The sequence below is a fragment of the Amblyomma maculatum genome, chromosome 7 (assembly GCF_055883805.1).
Source record: "Amblyomma maculatum isolate TAMU_Amacu chromosome 7, ASM5588380v1, whole genome shotgun sequence".
NCBI lineage: Eukaryota > Metazoa > Arthropoda > Arachnida > Ixodida > Ixodidae > Amblyomma > Amblyomma maculatum.
In genome coordinates this window covers 22,937,149-22,961,879 of record NC_139350.1, presented here as the reverse complement: position 1 = coordinate 22,961,879, position 24,731 = coordinate 22,937,149, and the positions used below count along the sequence as shown (strand labels likewise).

The window sequence follows — 24,731 nt, the reverse complement described above, 5'->3', positions numbered from 1 at the left end:
TTGTGCTGGAAACTGTAATTATGACTTGATAAAGTAATACTCCTGCACAGGGAGAAAAATGCGTTCTACAGGAATTGGGGCAAGTCTCCCTGTCCTTCATGGTTAGAGTAATGCAGAGCACTGTGATGGCAGTTGAAGTGCTCCTATGCACTACTTGTCAGCGCATGCTGGTACACATGTTTGGCAGACATTGTTTTCCTTTTTTCTCTTAACGCTTTGAGATCTGTGAGCCACACAGTGTTCCTTCAAAAGATGCTACCAGGCGATGCACTAGACCTAGTTAGCAGCTAATCATGCTTTCAGCGTGCGTCTGGTCCATGCTGCCATACCAAAGCTGCTAGCACATCTATCCTGGTTAAGAAGTTCTTTAGCAGGCATAGCATAGCGATTCAAAGCACATAGATATAGCTGCAAAGCCAGGAGTAGTGTTGTAAGTGGGGACATTTGATAAAAAGGAGGTAGAATTCGGACGAACACTGACCCCATAGGTGTAGTGATCTGGGGTAGTGCAGGCTAGAGGTGATGCATGCAGGCTTGCACACAACCGTGAGGCGTTATGACAGCAGGATCCACCAAGTCTAAATATTAGAACAGCTTTGTCCACAGTATACAAAGGGACACTGAGGACAGCGCAATGTAATTTTTAGAATTGGCGTATACTAATTGATTCTGGGACTCTTTCTGGCAATGCCTATGTTTTTTTGGGTGCAGGAGATGCATTTGTTGCTGAAAAAATTGCATTTAAACATAATAGAAATAAATTGGTCACAGGAAAGGAAAGGCATGGTGTCTGTCACACTTGTTTCTGTGGACATTTGAACCGCACCGTAAGGGGATAAAGTCCCTCAATAAACTAAAAGTAGCGCCATCTCCTCTCTTCTCCAGCGCTGCCGCTCCTCCTCTCGCGTTTCGACCGCGGCTCCACCTACGCAGTGCACGGCTAGCGCGCGCTCTCTGGAGCAGGTGCCGCTCACAGCCACCACAATCGGCGCGGCCGGCGGGGCCCTGCCGCGTGCGCCGATCGAGGCGGCCGTGTGCCGGTAAAAGCGCTAGCGCCGGGTCTCACCAGGGCATTTCAGTTTGCATTTTGTAGCAATGTGTTCAGGTTAAAATATTACTCGCTGATGAAGCATCAATACAGAATGTTGACAGGAATTTCCCGCCAAAATAGTTTCAGCTGTCAGTGTCTTATACCACATGTACGTGGTTTCGGCATTGGTTCAACTTGGCTTCACCTCCGTGCGTCCATAGTTCGTCACCCGTTGACTAAACTGAGCGGCATGCTTTAAAAAAATTTGTAACTAGGCGGCAGACGGGAACAATTTAGCAACTGTCTGTGTATGGTTTCTTTGCAGCTTTGACTGCTGGTAAACTTGAGAAGCATGGCAGCAATTGTCTTCCATGTGTTTTCAACTTCAGCTGCAGATCTATCAGTGCTTGCATGCGTGGCGTGCAAAATCAAGAACTAGCACACCAGACGAAAGCAAAGCACGAAATATGTGGCTTTATCCGGTCGCCTAAGAGCCGTCACTGCTTCGTTAAATGCGGCGACACGCTCAAAACATGCACTTAGCTTATATTCATGACAGACAATGCCTCAGAAAGCCTGGCTGAGTAGCTGAAAACCAAGGACCTTATTCTATAGTACTTAGATGTATAACGCGAAAAGTGTAAAAAGAGATATGACGTGCAGGCATGCAGCACTTAGCAAGGCGATAAAATGAGCAAATACGTACAGAGTGTGTGGCATCATATTAGTTTAGAGATGAGCAATTGCTCTCACAGAGCTGCGACCGTAGCGGGTGCCGCGAAACCTTCCTTCGTGCCGCGTCTCGATTCGCGGATGGCATTATGAACAACGTTTGCCATCGTGCTAAAGTGTGCTGCATCAGAAAGCGCAACAACATGGCATTTTGAACAAAGCAATTTAAAAAAAAAACGACGTGAAAGAGACTCGAGCCGTAGCAAAACACACGACGATATGTGCCGCACGCGTGTCATTTTTCACTGGTGTGAAAGGAGGCAGCCAACACAACAAGCAAGAAAAAAAGTGCATGAAAATACATGACGGCGCTCAGTCAATGGGAGGGTCGAATGCCGAAGGAGAGTGCTGGGGAGGAGGCAGGCGACAATCTTCACATGTTGGCACTACATTTAGTTTATTGAGGGGCTTTATAAGGGAAGGGAGGAGGTGGAGTGAAAGTGGAAAGAGAGAGAGCGGGGTGCCGTAGTGGAGGTCTCCAGAGTAATTTTGACCACCTGGGGATTTTTAATGTGCGCTGACATCGCACAGCACACGGACGCCACTTCATTTCGTCTCCATCGAAACGCAGTCGGCAGCGGTCAGGATCGAACCCAGGTACTCCAGCACAGTAGTCGGGCGTCTTACCACTGCACCGCCACCGAATTCAAGCTCGTGATGTCTACACTGAAGCATGATCACCTTTTCTTGTAATGAGTGGCGGTGTAGACTAGCCTCTGGGTTTCACATCCAAAAAACTGTGTAGATGTACTCATTTTTCATTGAAGTTGGCTGGTGGTGGCAGTGCCTGCGTTTCATTGCTTGCCCCTTTTTTGTTTATAAAAGCTCCATTTTACAAGCCAGAAAGAAAAATTGTCGTTGTAAGTGCAGTGAAGCTGTATGGTTTGTCATCCTCAGTGACATCACCCTGGCACCAGATTTGGAAAACTGCTTCACACCAGATAAGCTGTACCATCCTGATAAAAAAAGATAACAATTGCGAAAATTGCACCAAACTGCTCCAAATAGACTGTTCTGGAATTGGGTGGTGCCATGTTGTGCTGGCTGTCTAGGCAAACAGTTTTGGTTGTCACCCCGGTTTCGAAATGTAGATCTTCATTGAAGCCCATTTATGACAAACTTGATTTTCACTGGCATATTCCTTCATCATGTCCCAACATTTCGAGTAAATGGGCTAATAGAAACAAACGCTGTGGCACCGACTTCTATGGTGTAATTTTTATGCCATGTGCATGAGCCACCATCGGTCCGGCCAAGTTTTGGCACGCGTTTTTGAGTTGTTGCACATTTCTCCCTTAGTCAAAATACATTATTAGCCACATACGCCTAGACGTTGGCCAGTCGACATCCTCAGACTTGCGTGTCTGTAGAACCTGCATTTCCCCAGCATGAATTAGATTGGCCAGCCAGTTAGGATTAGCCTCAGTCAAGCAGTCGAAAATTGTGGTTCAAATTTTAATGCAAGTATTTGCCTGCAGAATTCACATGTTTGATTGTGATTATTTCTTAGCATTCGCCACATAGCATCTGCCAGAATATCGCCTGTGCTGTACACTGATGAGTAACAGCTTGCGGGCGGAGACCACGCCAACACAGTATGCGGGTATGACAGCGACGTAAACAGGGTTTTGCACTACATGGCCAAATTCTCGGACCAATTGAAACTGACAGGGACTCTCAGAAAATTTGTCTGTTAAAATTTTGCAAACAGCTTGTCCGCAAATAGCAAGTTAGGCATACATTTGCAATGGTTTTGCAGCAGTCTTGTTCAGCTGTGTAACTTTTCATCTCAGTCTGATGAAATTTGAGATGGGTGCATGCAGCTCAGGTAATAACTAGTAGTGCTACTGCCCAAGGTAGAATGATGTCACTTCCCGTGGTTTCATTGCAGTGTGATGAAATCCTTTTTATTATTACCTGCTATGAAATGCAGTGCACACCGTTTGATTTTACTGTTTAGAGATTTGTATGGTAGAAAGCTATGAAAGATAACTGGGTGGTGTATGCAGATCTGTCCTGGGAAGGCAGACGTTATGCACATTGTAGAGCATAATGATAAGAGAAGTGATTAACCAAAATTAGCTAATCAGCTTTCTAAAAAGGTAGCACTAAAGGCCTTGATTACCAGGGAAAAAAAATGTTACAGGATTGATCTTCAGACTGCCTAAGAGCTGAAAACGCAAAAGCCTTTTTGTCTTCTTCTTCTGTTCCAGGGGTGCACTTAATTCTGCTTATGTGCAATAATGTAAAAGCATTTTTCTTACCGGTGCCAAATACATACATTGCTGCATGTTCATTTGTTTATGCTGTTGCCGTTTCCGACATGTGTCATTTTTCGCTATAAATCAAGGGTAATTTGAAGTTCAAGGCTCATTTGTTGCTCCCTTCCACATGAGACTGCTGTGCTGTGGCATTTTGTGTCAACCTCACTACTAGATGGCTCAGTGCATCTGTCTAACAAGTGATTCTTTGTCTGTTTTGTTTTGAATTTTGCACGCGCAAATTTGGAAACACTTTTGTTGCCTGCCATTACCTATATTCTGGGGCGGGCTTGTTTAGTTTTTGTTCCTTTCATCTTTTTTTTTTTCTTACTTGTCCTTTCCTTAAGTGCCCTCCAACATCTTTATGCTAGACATGGGGAATTACAAACGCATTGTCAGGCAGTCAGCATGGCGTAGTCATTTAATACTCAGCTGAGAAGCAGAATGATGGTGGTTCAATTCGTGCCGATGACCCTTATTTCTTAAGTGTGTTTGTGTGGATATATTTTTCTAGGACACATTTTTGGCCAACACTCCCTGTCTCCACCACTCATGAGCCAAGAAAGATGTTTGCCTTAAAATCCGGTGTTCATGTTGGCATTGTCGACGTCATGAACGAAAAATCACGAGCATGGCTATGGCAGGCGGTAGCTTGCAGCTGACATGACCTGTGCTGACTGACCGGACTTAGAGTTGCCTGACATTACGTTTGACAGGAGCTGCCAACTCTGGACTCTCCTTTCATGTAAGAGGGTGATATCAGAATCAACCTACCCTTTCATTCACGTTACCCCTAGGCCACACAGGCACGTTCATGCGGCTTGGCTAAAGTAGGTCCTTATAACTGGGGTGGTAGCCTATGCGGTCGCTTCATACCCATAAAGGCAGATCTTAAGTGACCCCCATAATTGTTTATTGTTGATTTGAAGGGGCAATATTATGCTGCAAAATTGAAGGCCATAAAGGTCAAAGGTTAGTTCCTGTTGTAATTTTCTTTATTTGGCAGTGGGGTTTGAAATATCCAACATTAAAAATACGTACCTGAAAGCTCTTTGAGTTGGCTTTCATGCATCGCACATTTATAAAATGGCATCGTTGCGTGTGGTGCTGGTGGCAAAATCATGTTGATTTCTTCAACATCAAATACACAAATGGGGCCTGTATCTGATGCAAAAAAAAAAAAAAAGAATGCATCGTTTTGTAAACGTCCAATTCATCAACGCCTAATGAGCTTTCAAATGCCTATTTTGATGTTCAGTTCAGGAGATATATCACATAGCAACATGGAATATAAGATCTATGACACAAGGTAAACTGGATGTCGTCAAGCGAGAAATGGACAGATTGAACATTGATATCTTGGGTATCAGCGAGCTCAAGTGGACCGGAATGGGAGAATTTAACTCCGGCGACCATTATGTCTTTTATTGTGGGCACGAATCCAAGAGAAGGAATGGGGTCGCTCTCATAGTAAACAGAAGAATGGGCAAAGCAGTGCTAGGGTACAACCCCAAAAACGACCGAATGATTTCACTTCGGATCCAAGGTCACCCTTTCAACATAACAGTTATCCAAGTCTATGCACCGACCACTACTGCTGAAGAAGCTGACGTTGAGAGATTTTATGCGGACCTACAATGCCTTTTAGACCGCACCCCATCATCAGACGTCGTGTTTCTCATAGGAGACTGGAATGCTAAGGTCGGGAGAGAAGAAATATCCGGAATTATAGGCAAGTTCGGTCTTGGCGAGCCAAATGAAGCTGGGCAGAGGCTAGTAGAGTTTTGTCAAGAAAATAACCTGACCATAGCGAATACTCATTTTCCACAGCACAAGAGGCGCCTGTACACATGGACTTCACCGGACGGTCTGTACAGGAGTCAGATCGATTATATTCTTTGCCGGCAGAGATGGAGAAGCGCTATACAAGCAGTAAAAACAAGGCCTGGGGCCGATTGTGGCACCGATCATCAGCTTCTTGTTGCCAAAATTAAGCTTCGATTGAGGAAAACGCAGAAAACTAGAAGGCCTTTCAGGTATGATCTGGATCAAATTCCATTAGAATATGCTGTGGAAGTGAGGAATCGATTTCAAGAATTAGATCTAGAAGACAGAGAGCCCGAAGAGATGTGGACTGATGTTCGTGATATAATACAAGAAGTTGCTACTAAGGTATTTCCAAAGCAAAAGAAATGCAAGAAAGCAAACTGGTTTTCTGAAGAGGCTTTGCAAATAGCTGAGGAAAGGAGGATGGCAAAAGTTATGGGGGAAAGAGAAAGATACAAGGTTCTCAATGTGGATTTTCAGAAAATAGCAAGGAGAGATGAGAATGCCTTCCTGAACATACAGTGCCAAGCAGTTGAGGACAACAGCCAATTAAGGAACACAAGAGCTCTGTATAAGACAATCAAAGATATCAAAGGAAGCTTCTGTGCTAAGCTGGGCGTGATAAAGGACAAACGAGGCAAGGACCTCACTGAAGCCTCAGAGATAAAGAAGAGGTGGCAGGAATACACAGAAGAACTGTACAAGAAGGACCCGAATGTGCAAACCCAACATAAGACGGTTGTGATTACTGATCTTGAGCCGGGCATTCTGAAGAGTGAAGTTGAATGGGCCTTGGCCAGCCTTGCTAAGAACAAAGCTAGCGGAATTGATGGCATTCCAGCTGAGTTGCTTCAATACCTCAACCATGACGCTGTTAACATTCTGCATACATTATGTCAGAAGATTTCAACATCCCTGCAGTGGCCACAGGATTGGAGGAGGTCAGTTTACATCCCCATTCCAAAGAAAGGCAGTGCCAAAGATTGTTCCTACTACTGCACGATCGCGCTTATTTCGCATGCTAGCAAGGTGATGTTGAAAATCCTCCAAGCTAGGCTGCAGCAGTATGTGGATCGGGAGCTTCCGGACGTGCAAGCTGGGTTTCGCAAGGGCAGAGGAACTAGAGACCAAATTGCCAACCTTCGCTGGATCATGGAAAAAGCAAGAGAGTTCCAGAAACCCATCTACTTCTGCTTTATTGATTATGCGAAAGCGTTTGACTGCGTAGATCACAGCAGATTGTGGCAAGCTTTCCAAGAGATGGGAGTTCCAATTCACCTCATCTGTCTCCTCAGGAACCTGTATGAAGGGCAAGAGGCCACAGTCAGAACTGGGCATGGTCTTACTGATTGGTTTCCAATCAAGAAAGGAGTGAGGCAAGGCTGCATACTGTCACCCTGCCTATTTAACCTATATGCAGAGTGCATCATGAGGAAGGCCGGTCTGGACGAGTCTTCAGCTGGAGTGAAGATTGCTGGAAAACGTATCAACAACCTTAGATATGCGGATGATACCACTTTAATGGCAGAAAGTGAAGTGGAACTCAAGAGACTTCTGATGCGCGTACAAGAAGAGTGAGAAGTTTTGGCTTAAACTGAACATTAAAAAGACAAAGATCATGGCGTCTTGCCCTATCAAGTCCTGGAGCATCAATGGACAAGAAGTGGAAGCTGTGACAGATTTTCTGTTCTTGGGCTCCAAGATTACCTTGGAAGGAGACTGCAGCCATGAAATTAGGAGACGCCTGCTTCTGGGAAAGAGAGCAATGGTTAGCCTTGACCGCCTAGTAAAGAGCAGAGACATTAGTCTGCCAACCAAGATCCGTATACTCGTGCTATGGTCTTTCCAGTTATGATGTATGGATGCGAGAGTTGGACTGTGAAAAAGGCTGACCGCCGAAGAATTGACGCGTTTGAATTGTGGGGCTGGCGAAGACTCTTGAGAGTTCCTTGGACTGCCAGAAGATCAAATCAGTCAATATTGTCAACCATAAACCCTGACTGCTCATTGGAGGGTCAAATTCTAAAGTTAAAGCTCAGCTACTTTGGTCATCTGATGAGAAGAGAGGAGTCGCTGGAGAAAAATTTGATGTTGGGAAAAGTTGAGGGTCGCCGGAGAAGGGGTAGGCAGCGAACGCGATGGTTAGATGGCATCCTCAAGGCACTGCAGATGAAGTTATGTGATGTTAGGAAGATAGTGAGAGACCGGAAAGCGTGGCGTGACATGGTCCATAGGGTCACGAAGAGTCGGACACGACTGAACGACTGAACTGAACTGACTTTGAGCCAAGCTGGTTAAAAAACGTAAAAGGGAAGCAAATTTTGATAATGACAGTTTTAATTTTGCGGTGTTTCTTCTTAAAATGAAAAATAAGAAGTGTATTAGTCAACTTTAGTAATTGTCTAAATATTAACCTCTATAACATACAAATGGCCCACCCTGCTGTACAGCCAATCTGCACAGACTGCACTGAATTATCTCATAGTTTTTAAAATGAAAAAAACTGTAAAAAGCAAAAAAAATTCTGGTGTATCTTTTGTTTATAAGGGCAAAGGGGTGGGGAAAAAGTATAAGGACAGGTGGGAAGCATTTACAGCTCACTTCATCTGAATCCTCCCCACGAAGTTCGTGCATATAAGTTGTATATGCTCGCAGTGAGCTTGAAGTCTAGAGATAAGACAATGCTTGGCTCATGTGGAGGATTTTTTATGTATGTAGAAGCTTGGGCTAGTTCATGTGTATGTAATATATATTCTTTTCAAGTTGTATGTTCAAATTTTGACCACTCATCTACAGTAAGCTAGCTTTTAAAAGGGACATGCAGTCATGTGGTTGCCGCGCTTCACGAAGCACTGCCGCGTGAGCTAGCAAGAATCCGTCTTTTGCACAAAATGTGGTGCCCTCTGGGAGTGGTTGAAAATTCATCTGCTACTGGTTGAAAACGTCCTTGACGCCAGTGAAATGACGGTGTGTGTTTTTGACAGCTACTGCCATCTATCGCATATGCCTGCCACAAATAATGATTACGCATGGCTTCCAAGATCAGCTACGGCTGCGCCGATCGTGGAGGCCAAGAACTGCGCATGTGCAGCTGGGGTTGGTGCTTTGTTTTCAACCAGGGGAGAGGCACGCATGCGCAGAGCGGCCTGGTGAAAAAGGCGGATTGGCGTCATATGGCACGTGTGTAGTAAACACTCTCTTCATACATGCGCCTGGGGCCACTCATTTTCACTGCCTTTTGTGGTAGAGCTAGCAACGCTTCACGAAGCGCAGAGGCCATGTTAGTGCATAGGCAAGCACAAGTGTGCAACAAAACATGACAGGCCTGGCAGACATACTAAATGGCAGACCAGAGGAACACGCATTCTAGTGCTTCTGAGGTACTACGCTCACGAGCAAATGTAAACTTTGTGGTCTTCAGTTGCAGTCTTCTCTATGGTGGTGCAGTGGTTAGGGCGCTTGACTGCTGTGCCCAAAAATTTGAGATTGAATTCTGGTCGTGGCAGCCGCTTTTCGATGGAAGCGAAAAGTAAGGTGTCCGTGTGCTATGCGATGTCAGTACACGCTAAAGAACCCTTGATGGTCGAAATTTTCGGAGCACTCCACAACAATGTCTCTCATAGCTTGAGTCACTTTGGGACGTTAAACTCCACAAACCAAACCAAACCTAATACTTCCATACTCCAGCGTGCTTGCAAATCAATGTTTCGTTGCTCCGAAATGCTCCAGGTTAGACATTTTAGTGCTCCAAAGTGTTCCAAAATTAATATTCCTCTTCTCCAGAGGGCTGCCAATTGGAAACTTTAGCTGCAAAAATTGCTACAAATTGAAGCTTATGACTAGCATTACTGCCATTCTGTAGCCCATTGCTACAGCCCACTTCTATGTTCAGATTTGATTACACTTGTTTAGGGTGCTTGAGCAGTGCTGTGCAGTGGAATGAAATTATTCTAATACAGGTACTTAATTGTACTTTAATCCTTGTGCTCTAGTGCAGCCACAAAGTAAACTGCACAGATGCAAGTGCATTGAACCCAACAAAGATGTTACGTTAAATGACTTGACTTAATTTGCTGTGTAGCACACTACCCGAGCACTCTAGACAAGCGTGATTGATGACTTGGTGCAGAAATTAACTGCAGTCAGATGGAAAGTTGGACAGTTGGATTGGATGCGTCCATCGTGGAAGACGCACAAAAGATGAGGACACAAGAAGGAAGCTCCGCTTGACTTTCTTCTTGAATCCTTGTCTTTCACGCATTTCAAAAGATGAGTGTATATTATATCGGAGCTGTGCAAATGGTAAAATTATGGGCACAAAGCAAATTTGAATATTGAAAACTGAGTGCAAATTGAATTGAATATTTTTTGAATACTGGACAGAAAAAGCAAATTAATTAGAAGTATATAAATAGCAAATTTTTAGGTGCAAAGGGGATAGGAATAATGGAAAAATGTTCGTTATTTTGAAAATTATTACGCACAGTTGAAAATAAAAAAAACAAAATTTTTCCAGGCAACAAGGTTATAAACTAGTAGTGCAGAAAACTTTCGTTTGCACTCATCATCACCATAGTACTTCTAAGGCTCATCATGTATAAATAAGAAAGCAGAAATTATGCAGTTATACCAATTTTTTACATTTATCTCGTAATGATTGCTGTCTGTAACAAAGGTAATATCACAGTTTGACTTATTGCTCACTTGGAAAGGGAGTTTACTGCATGCCGTCATGAAGCATTGTAAAGTGGATACCTCGTTACTGGAGAAGTTAATCAGTGAGGCAACACAGTGAGAAAACGCAACAAGACAGCTCGCGAAACTGACAGAAGTGCAGAAACCTGAGCAGCAATGCTAGTGACACCATCCTCAGCACGCTCCCTCGTGACGCCTGAAGAAAGAATGTCGGTTGTGGAGTGCCTGTTGATGAGAACACGTAGCCTGGTTAGCCCTCGTGCATCAATTTTGCCAGATTGCAAGCCCTATGAAAGACCTCAACCATGCAAACTATGAAGGTGCCAAAATGAAACCGTCTTGTTGGGTGCCCTGATGTGCACGCTTCACTGTACACGTGGTGCCATTATGCGAGCTGGCTTTGGGCGGGATGCTCCTGTAATGTTTGTTTTTTGGTAACGGGGGCCTAACAGGTATAGTTTTTAAGTTCTGACATAAATTGACAATGATCAAAGCAGTCACCATAAGACAACTGCAGCAGCGCTTGTGGATTATAACTAACGATGCCCCTTGTCCTCCATAAGCTGGTTTGCTTCCATGTGCTTGCATATGGTGATCTAAAATGAGTTGATTGTTACCGGTCAGGCTCACAGCTGGTTGCAGATGACATTGTGGCTGGATACACTGATGTGCCACTAGTGTTTTGAGTTGCGAGCAGACAGTGGCTCTTGTGCAATGGTGGCGGCTCGCAGTGGCCATCAGCGCATTACTGTGAAGGCTTTTGACGCCTTCTGGCTGTCAGTTCTTTACAGAAAGAGGAAGCTAAGTCGTTTATATGGGAAAAAAGGAAGTTAACTGCAGTGGAAAATGTTGCAGTGTTTCTGTGCTGGTTTAGATCAACCAGAAGTCCTTAATTTCTGGGCGTTTAGTGAGTTCGTGAACTGAACTTTCACTATTTGAGCTATTCGCTAATAGTTCAAATAGTGAAAGTGTGGGGAAAATCGGATCAATCTAGTAATAATATTCAATGACATTTCAAAGTTTTGAATATTCACGCACCTCTATTGTACACAAGTTTGTTAGTTTGGAACACTAGAAGGCCTCCTGTTATAAGTGTCTATATGTACTAGGTAAATGTGCTCTTCTGTGGTCATTGCTGAAGAAAACTTGCGGTGCTATATACATATATTTATATGCACCTAGCATGTGCTCATATCTTTTTTTTTTGGGGGGGGGGGGGGGAGGGGGGGGTACTTCTGTTGAAATGAGCTTCTGATAAAATGAACACATTTTCATGATCCCTCATATTTATCTTAAATGGAGTCTTCTGCCCTGTTGAATGGTGCAGTATATAGGGCGCTTGACTTGGGACCGAATCCCGGCTGTGGCGGCCGCTTTTCATTGGAGTCAAAAAGCAAGGCGCCTATGTGCTGTGCGTTCTCAGTGCATGTTATAGAACCCCAGGTGCCTTGGAATTTCAGGAGCCCTCCACTATAGTGTCTCTTGTAGCCCGAGTTGCTTTGGAACGTTAAACCCTTTAACCAAACCTAAATGGAGTCTTCTGTAGTAAGGTTTTCACTCTGTACAGGCACTGTAGGCAGTTTTACGCATCGCTGTATGCTCTATAGGCCTCAGCATAGTTGATCTTTCATCCAAGCTCCGCAACATTTGTGTATGAAAAGCAGGAATATGAATGAAGGAATTTATTCAATAATGTTTGCCTAAGGACATTGGGTGGAGAATGCAGAAATACGGAGGAGTCATTTCTTGATGGTGGCCATCCAAGCATCATTAGAAATATTGCTTTGCCGCTGATTGATACTGTGAGGTTTTCTTCTCATTGTGCTCAGCATCGGTGCAGTTGTTTTGCAGCAAAGACATTAGTGAACCGCTTATATATATAGCTTGAGTGGTGGCATTGTGGGCATGGCAATCACTATGACTGGCCACATGACAATGTGTGACAATAGTGTCACATGGCCGACCACATGACTGGTGACGTCAACGACAGCAGCGTATCATCTGAGCATGCTCCACACAGCTGTTGGCAGAGTCTTTTTATTGCACTGCAAATAACAAAAGCATAAATAGCTATTCCAACCAACACACTAAAGAGAAAAAAATAGCTGTAGAAGCATTTTTTCACAGTGTTTTGTGTCATCTATTATTATACCATTTTGAGGCACCTATTACTTCAAAAAAGCATTTCTGTTATGACACAAATTGTGGTGTAACTTTTCTATAGTAAAAGGCAAAGTGATATGTCACTGATGTACAGGCTTGTTGGTGATCGATGATGGTGAGTGTACAGTACCAGGTAAAGATGGACACATGATAAATATAGATGAGACAGTGCATGGAACATTGTCTTGTCCTCAGCATTTGTGTGCCTTTTTTTCCTGGCACGGCAAACTCGTCATGGACGCTATTGATAGCTGTGAGGTCAGGAGACGCAAATGTGCCAGAACTTGGGCAAAATGCGCTAAACATGGTGTAGAGATACTGAAGTTGAACTTTTTGAAGTAAATGTGCTTTGCACAAAACCTGTGTAGTGTCCCTTCTAAGCTCTGCTGATTTGCTTTTCACTTAAAATTGATGTTTTGCTGTTATGATTTGGTTCCTCTCTGCCATGGAGTCAGGCATAGAGATTCTGCCAAGGTCTTTTCAGTTTGAGCCGTGTGTGACTAATTTTCACTGTGGTCCCAGGTGCTCCCTCAACGCCAGCTCTGTGGGCCTGTCAGCAGCTGAAAACGGCCTTGGTGGCCTTCTCTCTTCCATTCCTGGTGCCTGCACAAAGGGATGCCCGGAATATGTTTCTGTGAGTGTGCAGCAAGCACTTTTTGGAACCACTTGACTGCATGTGTTATGTTTCTTTCTTTTTTTTTTTTAAGGCATGATCTTTAATAACCAGGTGCAACTTCTGTCTCCTCTCTGAAATGCCAGCGTATAAATCTAAAAGCAACTAAGTCATGTATTAGTATTAGTTGTGAGGTGGAAGAGATTAGCTTCGATAACATATGCATTCACTTCAATGACCAATAAGCTGCACATTAATTCGATAAAGCTGACAGCAAGCAAAATGGCTCAAAACAATGTCTTCTATGCAGAGCAATGGATAAAGACTTCCCAAACATTGTCATCACACAGGATGTATGCTGCAGCTTTTATTGCTCATGAAACAGTTTGTTCTGCCAATAATGTAACTTTAAAATCCTATCAATGTATGTTTGCTGAAAAATTTACTGCTTATGGCCTTCATTCTCCTGAGAAGACCCTGGAAGGGCATCGCTCTTGAGTGCTCGAAGAGTGCATACCAGTGAATGAAAAGTGAGACTGTCGAGCCTCAATATAAGGAGCATGAATGTTATGAATTATTACCCATATTCAAATCGTTCTAAATATCTGTAACAAGCGGATGAATTTTTACTTCATATACAGAGTGTAGTTGGCAATAAAATGATATTTAACTGACGGGGGCTTCGTGCACTACACAAGTGACTAGTTTCGGTGCAGCAAGTATTCACGCCAAGGTTTGCACTTCCATCACACTAGTGTTTTTATCTCTCACTCACCAACAGCTCCACAGAAGGTACAACGGCATGAAGCCAAGCAGTGAGCCCTTTTCATTCTTTTTGTACACGTCGACGCGAGTCAGGAAGCAGTATCATGTGCAGCTGCAGCCTTGCCGTGGCTGACCTATGCTAACTTCTGTAAAGGTTTTGTAGGTAAGGGCTGCCCAAGTTGCCGTCCCTTTACTAATTAAATTGTACTGCTTGGGCATGTGCTTTCAACCAAAATTTATGTTATGAATTTCGGCTATATCAGGGGTGCAACAGCTGCACCAATTGCGTCATTTTGATACAGAGGCATATTTCTGCGCCATAAGCTTAAAATTTGGTGAATTTGCGCCAAAATGCGTCGAACAGCCGCAAAAGTTTGCCATGCTCAGGGACAACTTTCTGCGACCGTGATATGGCCAGTCGCGACATTTCAGACACTCCAGCGCGCATCACTGGCCTTTTATTTTTATTTTGAGGTGGCGTCATGTCGTTCTAACGCCTACGCACATTTTTCTTTCTAGCATTCACGTGCTTCCTCCACTCTAAGTACGCTGAACTGTTGCGGTTTGAAGATGCTTCAATGCATGGGTGACAGTTCGTGCGGTGAAGCATCCTTTTAATGAAAAGGGGCCGCTTGCTACAGCGTTGCACTGTGAAAAGGGTCGTGGTAGTATTTCTGATTTTGGAGTAATACTTGCACGCTTTGTTTTAAGCACCGCATGATTTTAATGGATATATCTTTTTTTTTTTATGTGGCTTCTGGAAGTTTTCTGTATTTTCTTGAGCCATTCATGTGCAGCTTGTTTTTATGCGATCCCGTCGATAGACTCAAGACTCGCTTTCCCATCGTCCGATAGTGTAGGAGATGCATCAGTTATGGCTTTTGTTGGTGATAATATAACTTGAGATGGTACACGTGATTTTTTTTGGAGGGGGGAGGGGGAAGGAGGGGGGCGTCGGCATGCGTAGCAGCCAGATTTTGAATTCCATAACACCGCAGGGCCGCCCAAGACTGTTAAAATTAACATTTACGGATGTCAGAACATATAGATACTGTAAAGTCTGTGCACGAAATATATAGCCTAATACCCTGAGTCATTGCCCACCTCCCCTTAATCAAAATATCGAGTCAAAACCACAGAGTCATTGCCAGCCCCTAGAAAGCGCATATCACCAACCGAGGACACGTTCGCTCATCTCTTTTCTTTGCTTATGACTTGCTTTCGTATCTGCTTTTGGCATTTGCCCTTTCGCCTTTTGGTCGCTACCTTTCGTGTCTTTTATTTTTTTTTTTTCTGTTTGCTTTTGAATTAGTTTTTTATTTTTTTTTGTACTGCGCTCGTTTTTAAGCACAGGCTGATAGCAGTCACGGCTTTGAATTTGGCTCTACCTGAGCTGATGTCGCACGATACAAGCTGTGGATTTCGCACACAGTAAAGCATTGTTTTAAGAGTCTTGCGAGCAAGAACCCCTGATTGAGATTGTCAAACCGCGCTAGATGCAAAAAAGAAAAAAATAAGCACATTCTCTAGTTTTTTCTATTTTTTCTTTTTTTGTGTCGCAAAATTTGAAAAATTAACCTCCTTGGTTGTATGGGTCACATTTTTTTCTGTGTGTTTGATACCACGCCTTGCGGTACAAAACGCTTATTTACAAAAGAGGTGCACGCCGGATTCCTGAACGAAATATGCCAAGCGCCCTGTGATGCCCTTGCTAGATTTCCTTTGGATCACATCCATACAGTCCAATATTCACATCTTTTTTTTTTTTTGTTGTTGTTGTTGTTCCGAAGGTAAGGCTTCTTCCCTGGTTAACGGCTCCAAAATTTAAATTCATGCTGCAAAGTGCAGGCTTTTTTTTTTTTTCTTTTTTTTTTCCTGTGAGCTGCTCTAAATATGGATTTTACTGCTCCAAAACTAAGATTTTGCTGCTCCAAAAATTGCTACAAGTCCTATTTCTGCTGTTGCAGCCCTGCTGTATCAAACTATTTTGCGTTTTTTTGTCTGTTTGTTATAATGAGGTTTGACTGTTTGAGAGCAGTTAATGGCTTCTGGGCAATGTTTTTATGCCCACCTGGTCTGTATGTTATCAGTCTGGGGGCTCCCCTTGTGCTTAAGCTTTACATCCAGAAAGCTTCATGGCGATCGATTTTCAGCTGACTACCAAACAAGGTTTGCGCCTCTTTGCACAAGCGGCCACTGCCACTACAGCATGTGACAAAACACACCCTGGCAGGCACAGTGGACAGTCTTAAAGGGCGATTGTTTTATTTGCACAGTGCGAGTCTCCTAGTGCTGAAAAAAAGGAAAGCTTTTTGCATCGTTTTGTCATTAAAATTTCTTGCTTGAGGGAGAGCAGCCTCTCTTCTCTCTTCAATCTACCTCCCTGGGTCTTCCAGCTTTTGTTGCTGCAACTTTATTTCTGTCAGCGCTTCCTGCATTTCCAAGGTCTCTAGGAAAAGAGGGATGGGCACGTGCTCATGGGCACGTGCCTAGGTCCGCCTTTGAGGGCATGTGAGAAACAACTTTTTATTTCTTAGGCATGCACACTGAAAACTTTTAGCTCTAACTGTAATGGCCTTACAGAAAACACAGACAACAGCAGTGGAGGGAGATCGCACACAAGATGCGGACGAGCATTGACAAGGTCTAGGGGTAAGCACTACAATAAAACTTTGCTAGGTAGCTCACACACTCATCTCCCAATGGAGTCAGCTGGAGAGGGTGTCCCATATATAACTGTAGTGAATACTTAATAAGCAAAATTTTCTTATTAAATTTTTTGCACGCATGCAAAAATGTGATATATTCTGGTTGAAAAACATTCTTATGAACAAACAGTTATTAGATTGGGTTGTAAAACTTTATTTGCCCAAAAGATGTAGGGCAAATTATAGCCTTCCCACCTAGATGAAAGCCAGGAGTCCTTGGCTCCTAGCGATGGTTTCGGCCAGTCGGGTAGTCTTCAATTGGATGTACTACGAGTTGCAGTTTAGTGGCAAGGTCTCCAATTGGTCTAAAGACTTTGTGCTTCTTCCTTTGGAGGGAGCCTGAGGACATTCCCAGCAGAAGCCATTGAGACCGGTACTGATTTTACATAGCTTACATTGGCTAGAGCACTGACCCGGGTAGTGGAGGTGAGGTTGCAGGTCACCCTGTTCGGAAACACATTGATCTGCAGATGACGTCATGTTGCGGCCTGACTCTTGTTTAAGGATGTATCAGCTGGAGGATATTTCACCCGCTCTAGTCTATAGTATTATGTGATTTTTCTGTAACATACTAAGCGGCCCCACCCCAGGAAGGTCTCGGAGAGCCCAACGGTTCGGAAAGCAAGTACTCGAGCTGATTCATGTGCTGCTCTGTTCTTAGCGATGGAGGCATGTGCGGGTGCCCAGATTATTTGATTTTGCTTGTTATTCCTGCTGGTCTTCAGGATTTTCTTTGCTTTGGTAGAAATTCTTCCTCTGGCAAAGTTTAATCACCATAGCTTTAGAGTTGCTGAACTATAATTTGGGGTGACATACTTGCAGTTGTAAGTGCTATGGCAGATTCTTCTGTAATATCAAAGTAATCCATTGCAACTGTGCCGCCGGCTAGCTGTTGAGTTTCTGCACTGGCTGCAGGTAGGACCATTTGGCTGTGGCCATAGTCTGTGACATCAACATAGACCACATCTTTTTTGAATCTTTGAAACATCTTGTCAAGAGCCTCGGCTCACTTATCTTTGTGTTCGTTGTGATAGATGCAATGCATATCTTTAAGTATGGGTGGGATTGTGAGTTGGTTTCGTATGCTTTGCGGCAGGTTGACTTTGATGCCTTACTGCCCTTCATTGTTAGTGCCTTGCCTAGCTAGGATCTTCCTGCCTGTACTATTACCCATGAGTCTGTCATACTGTGAGATTCTAATGTTTCAATAATCTCCTCAAGATTGCTGTGAAGCCCTAGATCTAAAAGCTTTTCATTGGCAGTGCAGATGGGAAGTCACTACATCTGCTTATGCTTTAAGTATGGCGCCCTCAGTCCTCTTCTCAAAGACCTTAAAAAGACAGAACACTACGCTTTAACCATCCAATTTTTTTCGGCACAGTGGAAAGCTTCCAGTCTCGAGTTGTTGATTCTGTAGCAATTTCGTCAGAAACGTTGTAGAAAACTTTTACCGAGAATTTTTCAATCAGTGCATGCAGCCGTTTGTTATGTAACCCGAAGCTGGAAACCGTGAGTAGCGACCGCGATGATTACGGGTTGACAAAAGGGATGTGCCAAAAACTTAATATTAATCTCACCTGCCAGACAATAATGCGACATTTTTTTAGTGCACAGTAGCGTTCACTTTGGTTTCTACACCCAAGGCTGCTACGGGACATTAACATACGCCTTATTGATATAAGTTTTAATAGGCCATGGTCACCGCTTCCAAGGTATTCAAAACACTGTGGCACCATCTAGTGACAGATGCTAAAAGCAATCCTAGAGATGCGAAAGGAGGCTGGTTTTTGCTGACGGGCGCTGCGGAGAGTGTGCAAAACATAATAAAACGACGCATGCACTCTTGAAAGAATAGAGAACACTGTCACTTAGGAAGACCAGTGACGTTTTCCCGAGATGTGGTCATGTGGGTTACCACAGTGATAATTACAGCTCTTTATCTCAAGAGGCCACTAGTGGTTTTTATGCGATTTTGAGTGCCAAATTAAAATTATAAATTCTTGTTTTTTTTTAACATTGTAGTGCTCTATCTATTTTATACGAGGCAGGATCTTTTCATTTCCACCATAATCCCATTACATGTTCTGGTTAAGTGTTTTGTCCCTTTAAGACCAAGGAAGGGAGCAATATAAGCTTTTCTACTTATAGCAAAGGTCTTCATGAGCCTTACTATATTTGATTCTCTCATTCCGGACTACCTATTGGCAAACCTGCAGATGAGCCTCATGGTCTGCTTTGCATAGCCCTCTAGTTTGCTTAATTTTTCACCATTAAAATTTTTCACCTGAATCAAGAGTCCTAGAACCCTGACGTTGTCTGCTCTTGGTACAGAAATCTCCCTGGCTTTGAGGGAGATTTGCGAGTCCTCCTTCCTGGCCCTCCCTTCGGGCTGGTATTATAGTGTAGAGGCAGTTTGAGTTAGCCCTTTGAAGGTTCTCTTCTATTTGGTCATCACTGCCTCTAGCTATCCACAGCATGGTGTCATCAGCATATGTGCTATGGTTTCATGCTTCAGTAGCCTCACACTGAAAAGAAATGGTAAGAGCACAGAGCCCTGCAGGGTCCCTTTGCTGCCTAGTTTAATGTCTTCGATTTGCATTCTCCAATTTGAATTTATGCTTCTCAGTCCCTAATGTAACTGTAGGTTCGTTTGCCCACTCCCTAGTCCAGCAGATTCTCCAGGATGGCTTTATGTGTAGTGTTATCCAAGTCCCAGTGAGTAGTGAGGAAATTTTGAGACATAATACTTGTGAATACTTGGTATGGTTTTACAGGCATGATTTGAGCTGCCCACATTTAAAATGCAGCACCAACATAATGCTTAGTTTGAAAGTTAAACTGTCGTGTCACAAAGGGCTGTTTGCGACGTGACATTTGTAATTGTCAACATTTGTATAACTGGGAACTGGGGTGGCATAGAACGACTTTTTTCACCAATAAGTCGCCACTCCATACATAAAGAAATCGTAAACCTCCCAATTTGATGTACCACACTTCATGTCTATCGGCTTCCAGCGGAACACAAACAAGTATTGCTGTTCTTTGAATGAGCTGCAATCACTATTGTGGTAAGTTGCACATTTTTTATTGCGTGATCCATCCTATCTCTCTAGTTCTGATCGGTGAACATTGCATCATGACATGACTGTATAAACAACTCGATTCGGCAGAAAGAAACAGATGAGGTACAGAATCAGGTGGCGCATACGCTCGCACCATGTTGGGAGCGTTGCGGGAGCACTACTTTGACTGCCAGCGCCCTCCACACTTTTGATCGCTTGAGCGACTGCCTCTCTTTCATTGCACCGTGCCATGAACAATGCACTTCCCAGCACTCTAGTACACTTTAGTCATGGTATCAGTACACAGCATTTTAGCACGCTGCCAAAGTCTTTGTTGTGGACTGCAACAATGACAGTGTTAAGGTGTGGGATGTGTTAAGAGAAGCTTTTTTTTTTCAAAATTATGAGTGACAAAATGGGGGAAGGAGGGCCCATTGTGCTAGTGGTTTCCATATAGAAGACCATGTCAAAAATTGGCTGCTAGAGTTGTTATTACTGTGGCAGGCTTTGCTTCCTGCTAGGACTTTTTGCTGCCTCTTGGAGTGAAATTGGAAGCCATGCAAGTTTCTCGTACATTTTTGCTATCATATTATTTAAACCACATGGAAATTAATGAAATCATATTAGCCTGTACGAAAATACATTACACCTTAGGCCGGGGGAAAAAAATTATATTATGCTGAAAAATGTATGAAGTGTGATCACATCTACGAGATTTAGCTGTCTTGAATTGCTGTCCGTTATGAGTTCCATAAATGTACCACTGTGGTGAAGGGAACGAGGAAACTGAAGGGCTCCATAAATGTATGAAATAAAGGGGCCAAGGGCTGTGGTTACTAAGGAAGGTGCAAGGTGGTTGCAAGACAAAATTGAATTTACTGAAGCTTTTTGCAAAATATTCTTGCTGAGTAAAATGTTTCATTGCAATACCAGTGGATTTTATTTATATCTGGCAAAATTACCTGAGTAATCTGTTATCTGTCCATGGGTTTTGAGTGACCTGCACCAAATTTTTGTCGTTTGAAGACTATGATTGGACTTAAGCTTACCACATGATTATAGCGTGTTCATGCAAACTGCTTGTTCAAATGTGTGAAAAAATTACAAGACTGTGCTTAAGTCTGCTTAAAAGTGGAAATTCAAACAAAAGCCACTTTACAGGACTGTTTTCACTGACTGCATTGCCATTGTCATCTCTGCTATCATCACTATTGCTGCTGTCATCATTATCAACTAAATGCACCATCATTGTCATCGCCACTACTATCATTATCACTAACTGCAGCATCATTGTCATCACTACTATTATTATTATCATCACTAACGGCATTGTCATTGTCATTGCTGCTGTCATTCTCATGCTAGGCAAGGAGAATTACGCTTGGTTTCTCACGAGCCAGGCATGGAGTAGTGGTTTGCGCGCTTGGCTGTGGATTGGAGGGATAGTGGTCCGATTCCCAATGGAGACAGATGTTTTTTCTTAAGTGTCATTGCGTGCGAACATTTCCTGCAGCCTCATTTTGCAACCTAGGCTAAAGTTTCGACAAGGGGACTTGTCTTTGTCTGGGCAGCATTATCATCACTGGCGGGGGTTTAAATACGCTTTTGCTTCTGAAGCAGGGAGAGGGAGGGATCATTTTAGGTTTAGAAATTCACACCTAAGGAAACATTCACTCCTTGCCCTGCTTCTTTCTCTTTCCTCTCCTTCTCTCCCTCCTTCCCTCCTTGGCTTTTTCTTTTTTTTTCAGAAGCAAAAGTGTATTTAAACCCCACCTGTGGTGATTGCGCTGCCCATACAAATACAAGTCCCTTTGTCCAAACAATAGCTTGGCTTGCGAACTCAACCCTTGTTCAGTGCTTTTAATACTGTGTAGCCATATTCTTCCTCGCGTTCTAAATGTGAGCTAGGACCATTCAAGGATGTATTTTAATTAATTAGATAGTGTGAAAATTAGATTTTTCTGTGTTGTTCTTGCATTGCACCTGTCACTGACTCTCGATACGCATTTCTTAGCTTGCAGCATAGCAAGGGTACTGGACTTGACTGGTTCCACGTTAGCTGCTATGGTTTTTGGAGTGGCAGTGGCTAGCAAACTTGACATTATAGTAGTTGAATACACGTCTGCAGTGACTGCTCCAGGAGTAGTCCGCTGTTAAAGCTTTTCTTATTAATTAAGCATGAGGTTAACCACCTGTAGAATGAATGAGTTTATTTTGCTGCCTCTGGCTTGTTTGATGTAAGCAAACATAAAACGGCTGATTTCGTTTACTGGCGTTATTAGTCAGTCAAGTAGTGCAAGATGCCGCAGGCCATGGCCCACTGCTAACTGGGGCTCCTTTAGTTGTATCCTTGATGTTTTTTGTATGTGTACGAACCATAGCAGACAAAGGACTGCCACTGCTCAATTTGTCTAGCGCTGCATGTGAAAACTTCGCTGGCTGTTTGTTGGCCTTTCTACTTTCTCTCAAGCTGGCTATAATCGAAAGTGAATTTCATATACCACCTGAAAACTGTATTGCCTTGATCACAATTACTGCTGGCATCCAACGCAATCTTTTCCGAATACTGTCAAACATTTTTGGCTCCCTTTTTCTTATTTACTTCACAGGAACCTGACTTCTATGCAAAACAGCGCAAGATCCACATGGTATTCCCTTTCAGCGTTAACTTCTGCGCAAAGAGTTTCAATGGAGTGCCTTACATTCACCCTGATTACTCTAGGTAAGTAGCCTATGTTTGTTGTTGCAACAAGTTGCTAAATGCTAATTTAGAGAAGCAGCTGCCAGGTTAGAGGCTACAGGTGTAGTAGTAAAGGACATTTTATCACTATGATGTTTTGACTGACTTTAGAGTATAGCAGTGATAAAAAATAAATTGAAAAAAAACTAGCCCCTAGCTCTAAGCAATAGGCAAAAAACTTGTCAATAACGCTTAATACCTATGGGGCATCTATGCGACCTCTTTAAGACAAATTTGTATTTGCTAAATTTGTAGCAATCAAAGTTAGCAATACCAAGTTGTACTACTAAGGAATGTGGGGACTTATGAAGCCGAAATGAGAAAAATTTATATACAAGTTGTTGGTGGTGTTCAAATAGTATTAAAGGGACAAAACAATGGAATTTAAGTCTCAATTTGTTTTTGGCACAATGGAAAGATTGATGTCTAAAATGTTCGATTCCATAGTGGTTTTGGTAGAAACGGTGTAGAAAATTTTTCCGAGAGTTTTTCTGTCAGTGCATGCGCCCGTTGTTATGTAGTCCGATGCTGGAAACCATGAGCAGCGACCGCAGTGATGACTGGTGGTCAGCGAAAAAGATGTACTGAAAACAAATAAAAAATTTCGCTCGCCAAAGCGTAATGAGGCATTTTTTGCTTGTCCTTTTCATTTTCACACTCAAGGCTGTTATGGCACAATAATGTACGCCTCGTTGATGAAAGTTTTAGTGGGCACTATCATCGCTTCATTCGTGGAATTTTAAACACTGTGGCGCCATCTAGTGGCAAAACCTAAAAGCATGTCTCTTGCAGTGTGAAGAGAGGCGATTTTTATGTAAGAACGCAATAGAGAGAGCACACAATATAATGAATTATGACAAGCACTCCTAGAAGAAAAAAGACAGTGTCTACTTACGAAAATCGGCGATATTTTGCTGACATGTAGTCACGTGGGGTACTACTGTGAAAGTAATAGGATTTCTCCACTAGATACTGCCTCAGTTGTGTTTATGCGATTTTCAATGACAAATTAAAATTGTAAAGCCTCTTTTCTTTGATATTGTAGTGCTCGATCTGTACTATATGAGGCAAGGTCTTTTCATCACCATAATCTCATGACATATTTTGGCCAGTGTCTCCCTGGGAGTGTGCTTAACGGCACCCTGAAGACTAACAGAAGTTGAGCTGCATACAACTCGCACAACTGCATACAACTGCAAGATACAACTCGCACCCAGAAAAGAGCTTTTATAAGTTGGAAAAAAAACAAAAAAACTGCAGGTTGTGCCATCACGTATATGCGTTGACACCAATTTTTGGGCTCAGATCCCAAGGTCTATGCCACATCACTATTCACTGAATTCAGAACAGCGGTGACCTGCCCATTTTAGGAAGGATGCCATGAGTTTTGAGTCGAGCGGCAGAAATATTTAATTGCAATTTTCTCACCCGTAAATGTTTCTTTTACTGCCGGACAGACATCATCATACCTGGATAGAACCAGAAACTTAACTTTTTTAGAAAAATAATTGAAGTGACCTCTCTTATGTCCCTTGAAACAGAAGTGCGCGCATTAAAATATAATGCAAACTAAATTATGTTCACAGCATGTCATCCCCAGATTAGATTGCTTAGTATCCATAGTGATCAGGGAATTGCAAAAGAAACAGCACGCACTACGCCGTATGCGTGCATGTAAATACAGTAAAATCTTGGTGATACGAATTCGGTTCATGCGAATTTCGGGATGATACGAATTCGCAAAATTCCCCAGCCAGAGTGCATTGTGTACAATGTGCAAAATTTCGGATGGTCCGAACACTCTCCCGCGCCACTAAGGATGATATGAACGCACATACTGCGACCGCAACCTTGAGACTATGTACTGCCCGCACATCGATGACTCCGCAATCACCAGCTGTGCTGTATGTACGAATCACACGTGGTTTGCGGTGACGCGTGGGCCGCACCTCGGCGACATCGTGATTTTCTGTCGGGCTCACGCCGCGAAAAACTTTCAGCGGCGCGTGGCCCACAAACCGCAGATGTCGCAATCGCCGTAGCTGGCAGCGACAGACGCAGTGGGTGCGCACGGACCGGACATCGCTGGCTCTGCGATCTCGATACGCGAGCAGTTTGGGGTGCCGCACGGCCTG

The 24,731-nt window shown here is 43.3% G+C and overlaps 1 protein-coding gene across 1 annotated transcript in view; it reads left to right on the top strand.

The window, feature by feature from the left end:
- Positions 1-24,731, top strand: part of LOC146182820 (presequence protease, mitochondrial) — a 187,102-nt gene that overhangs the window by 91,598 nt on the left and 70,773 nt on the right. Inside the window, exons 21-22 of the mRNA XM_084608927.1 lie at positions 13,231-13,342; positions 22,466-22,578. Of these exons, the coding sequence (XP_084465053.1) occupies positions 13,231-13,342; positions 22,466-22,578 (225 nt within the window). The remainder of the gene's footprint in view (positions 1-13,230; positions 13,343-22,465; positions 22,579-24,731) is intronic.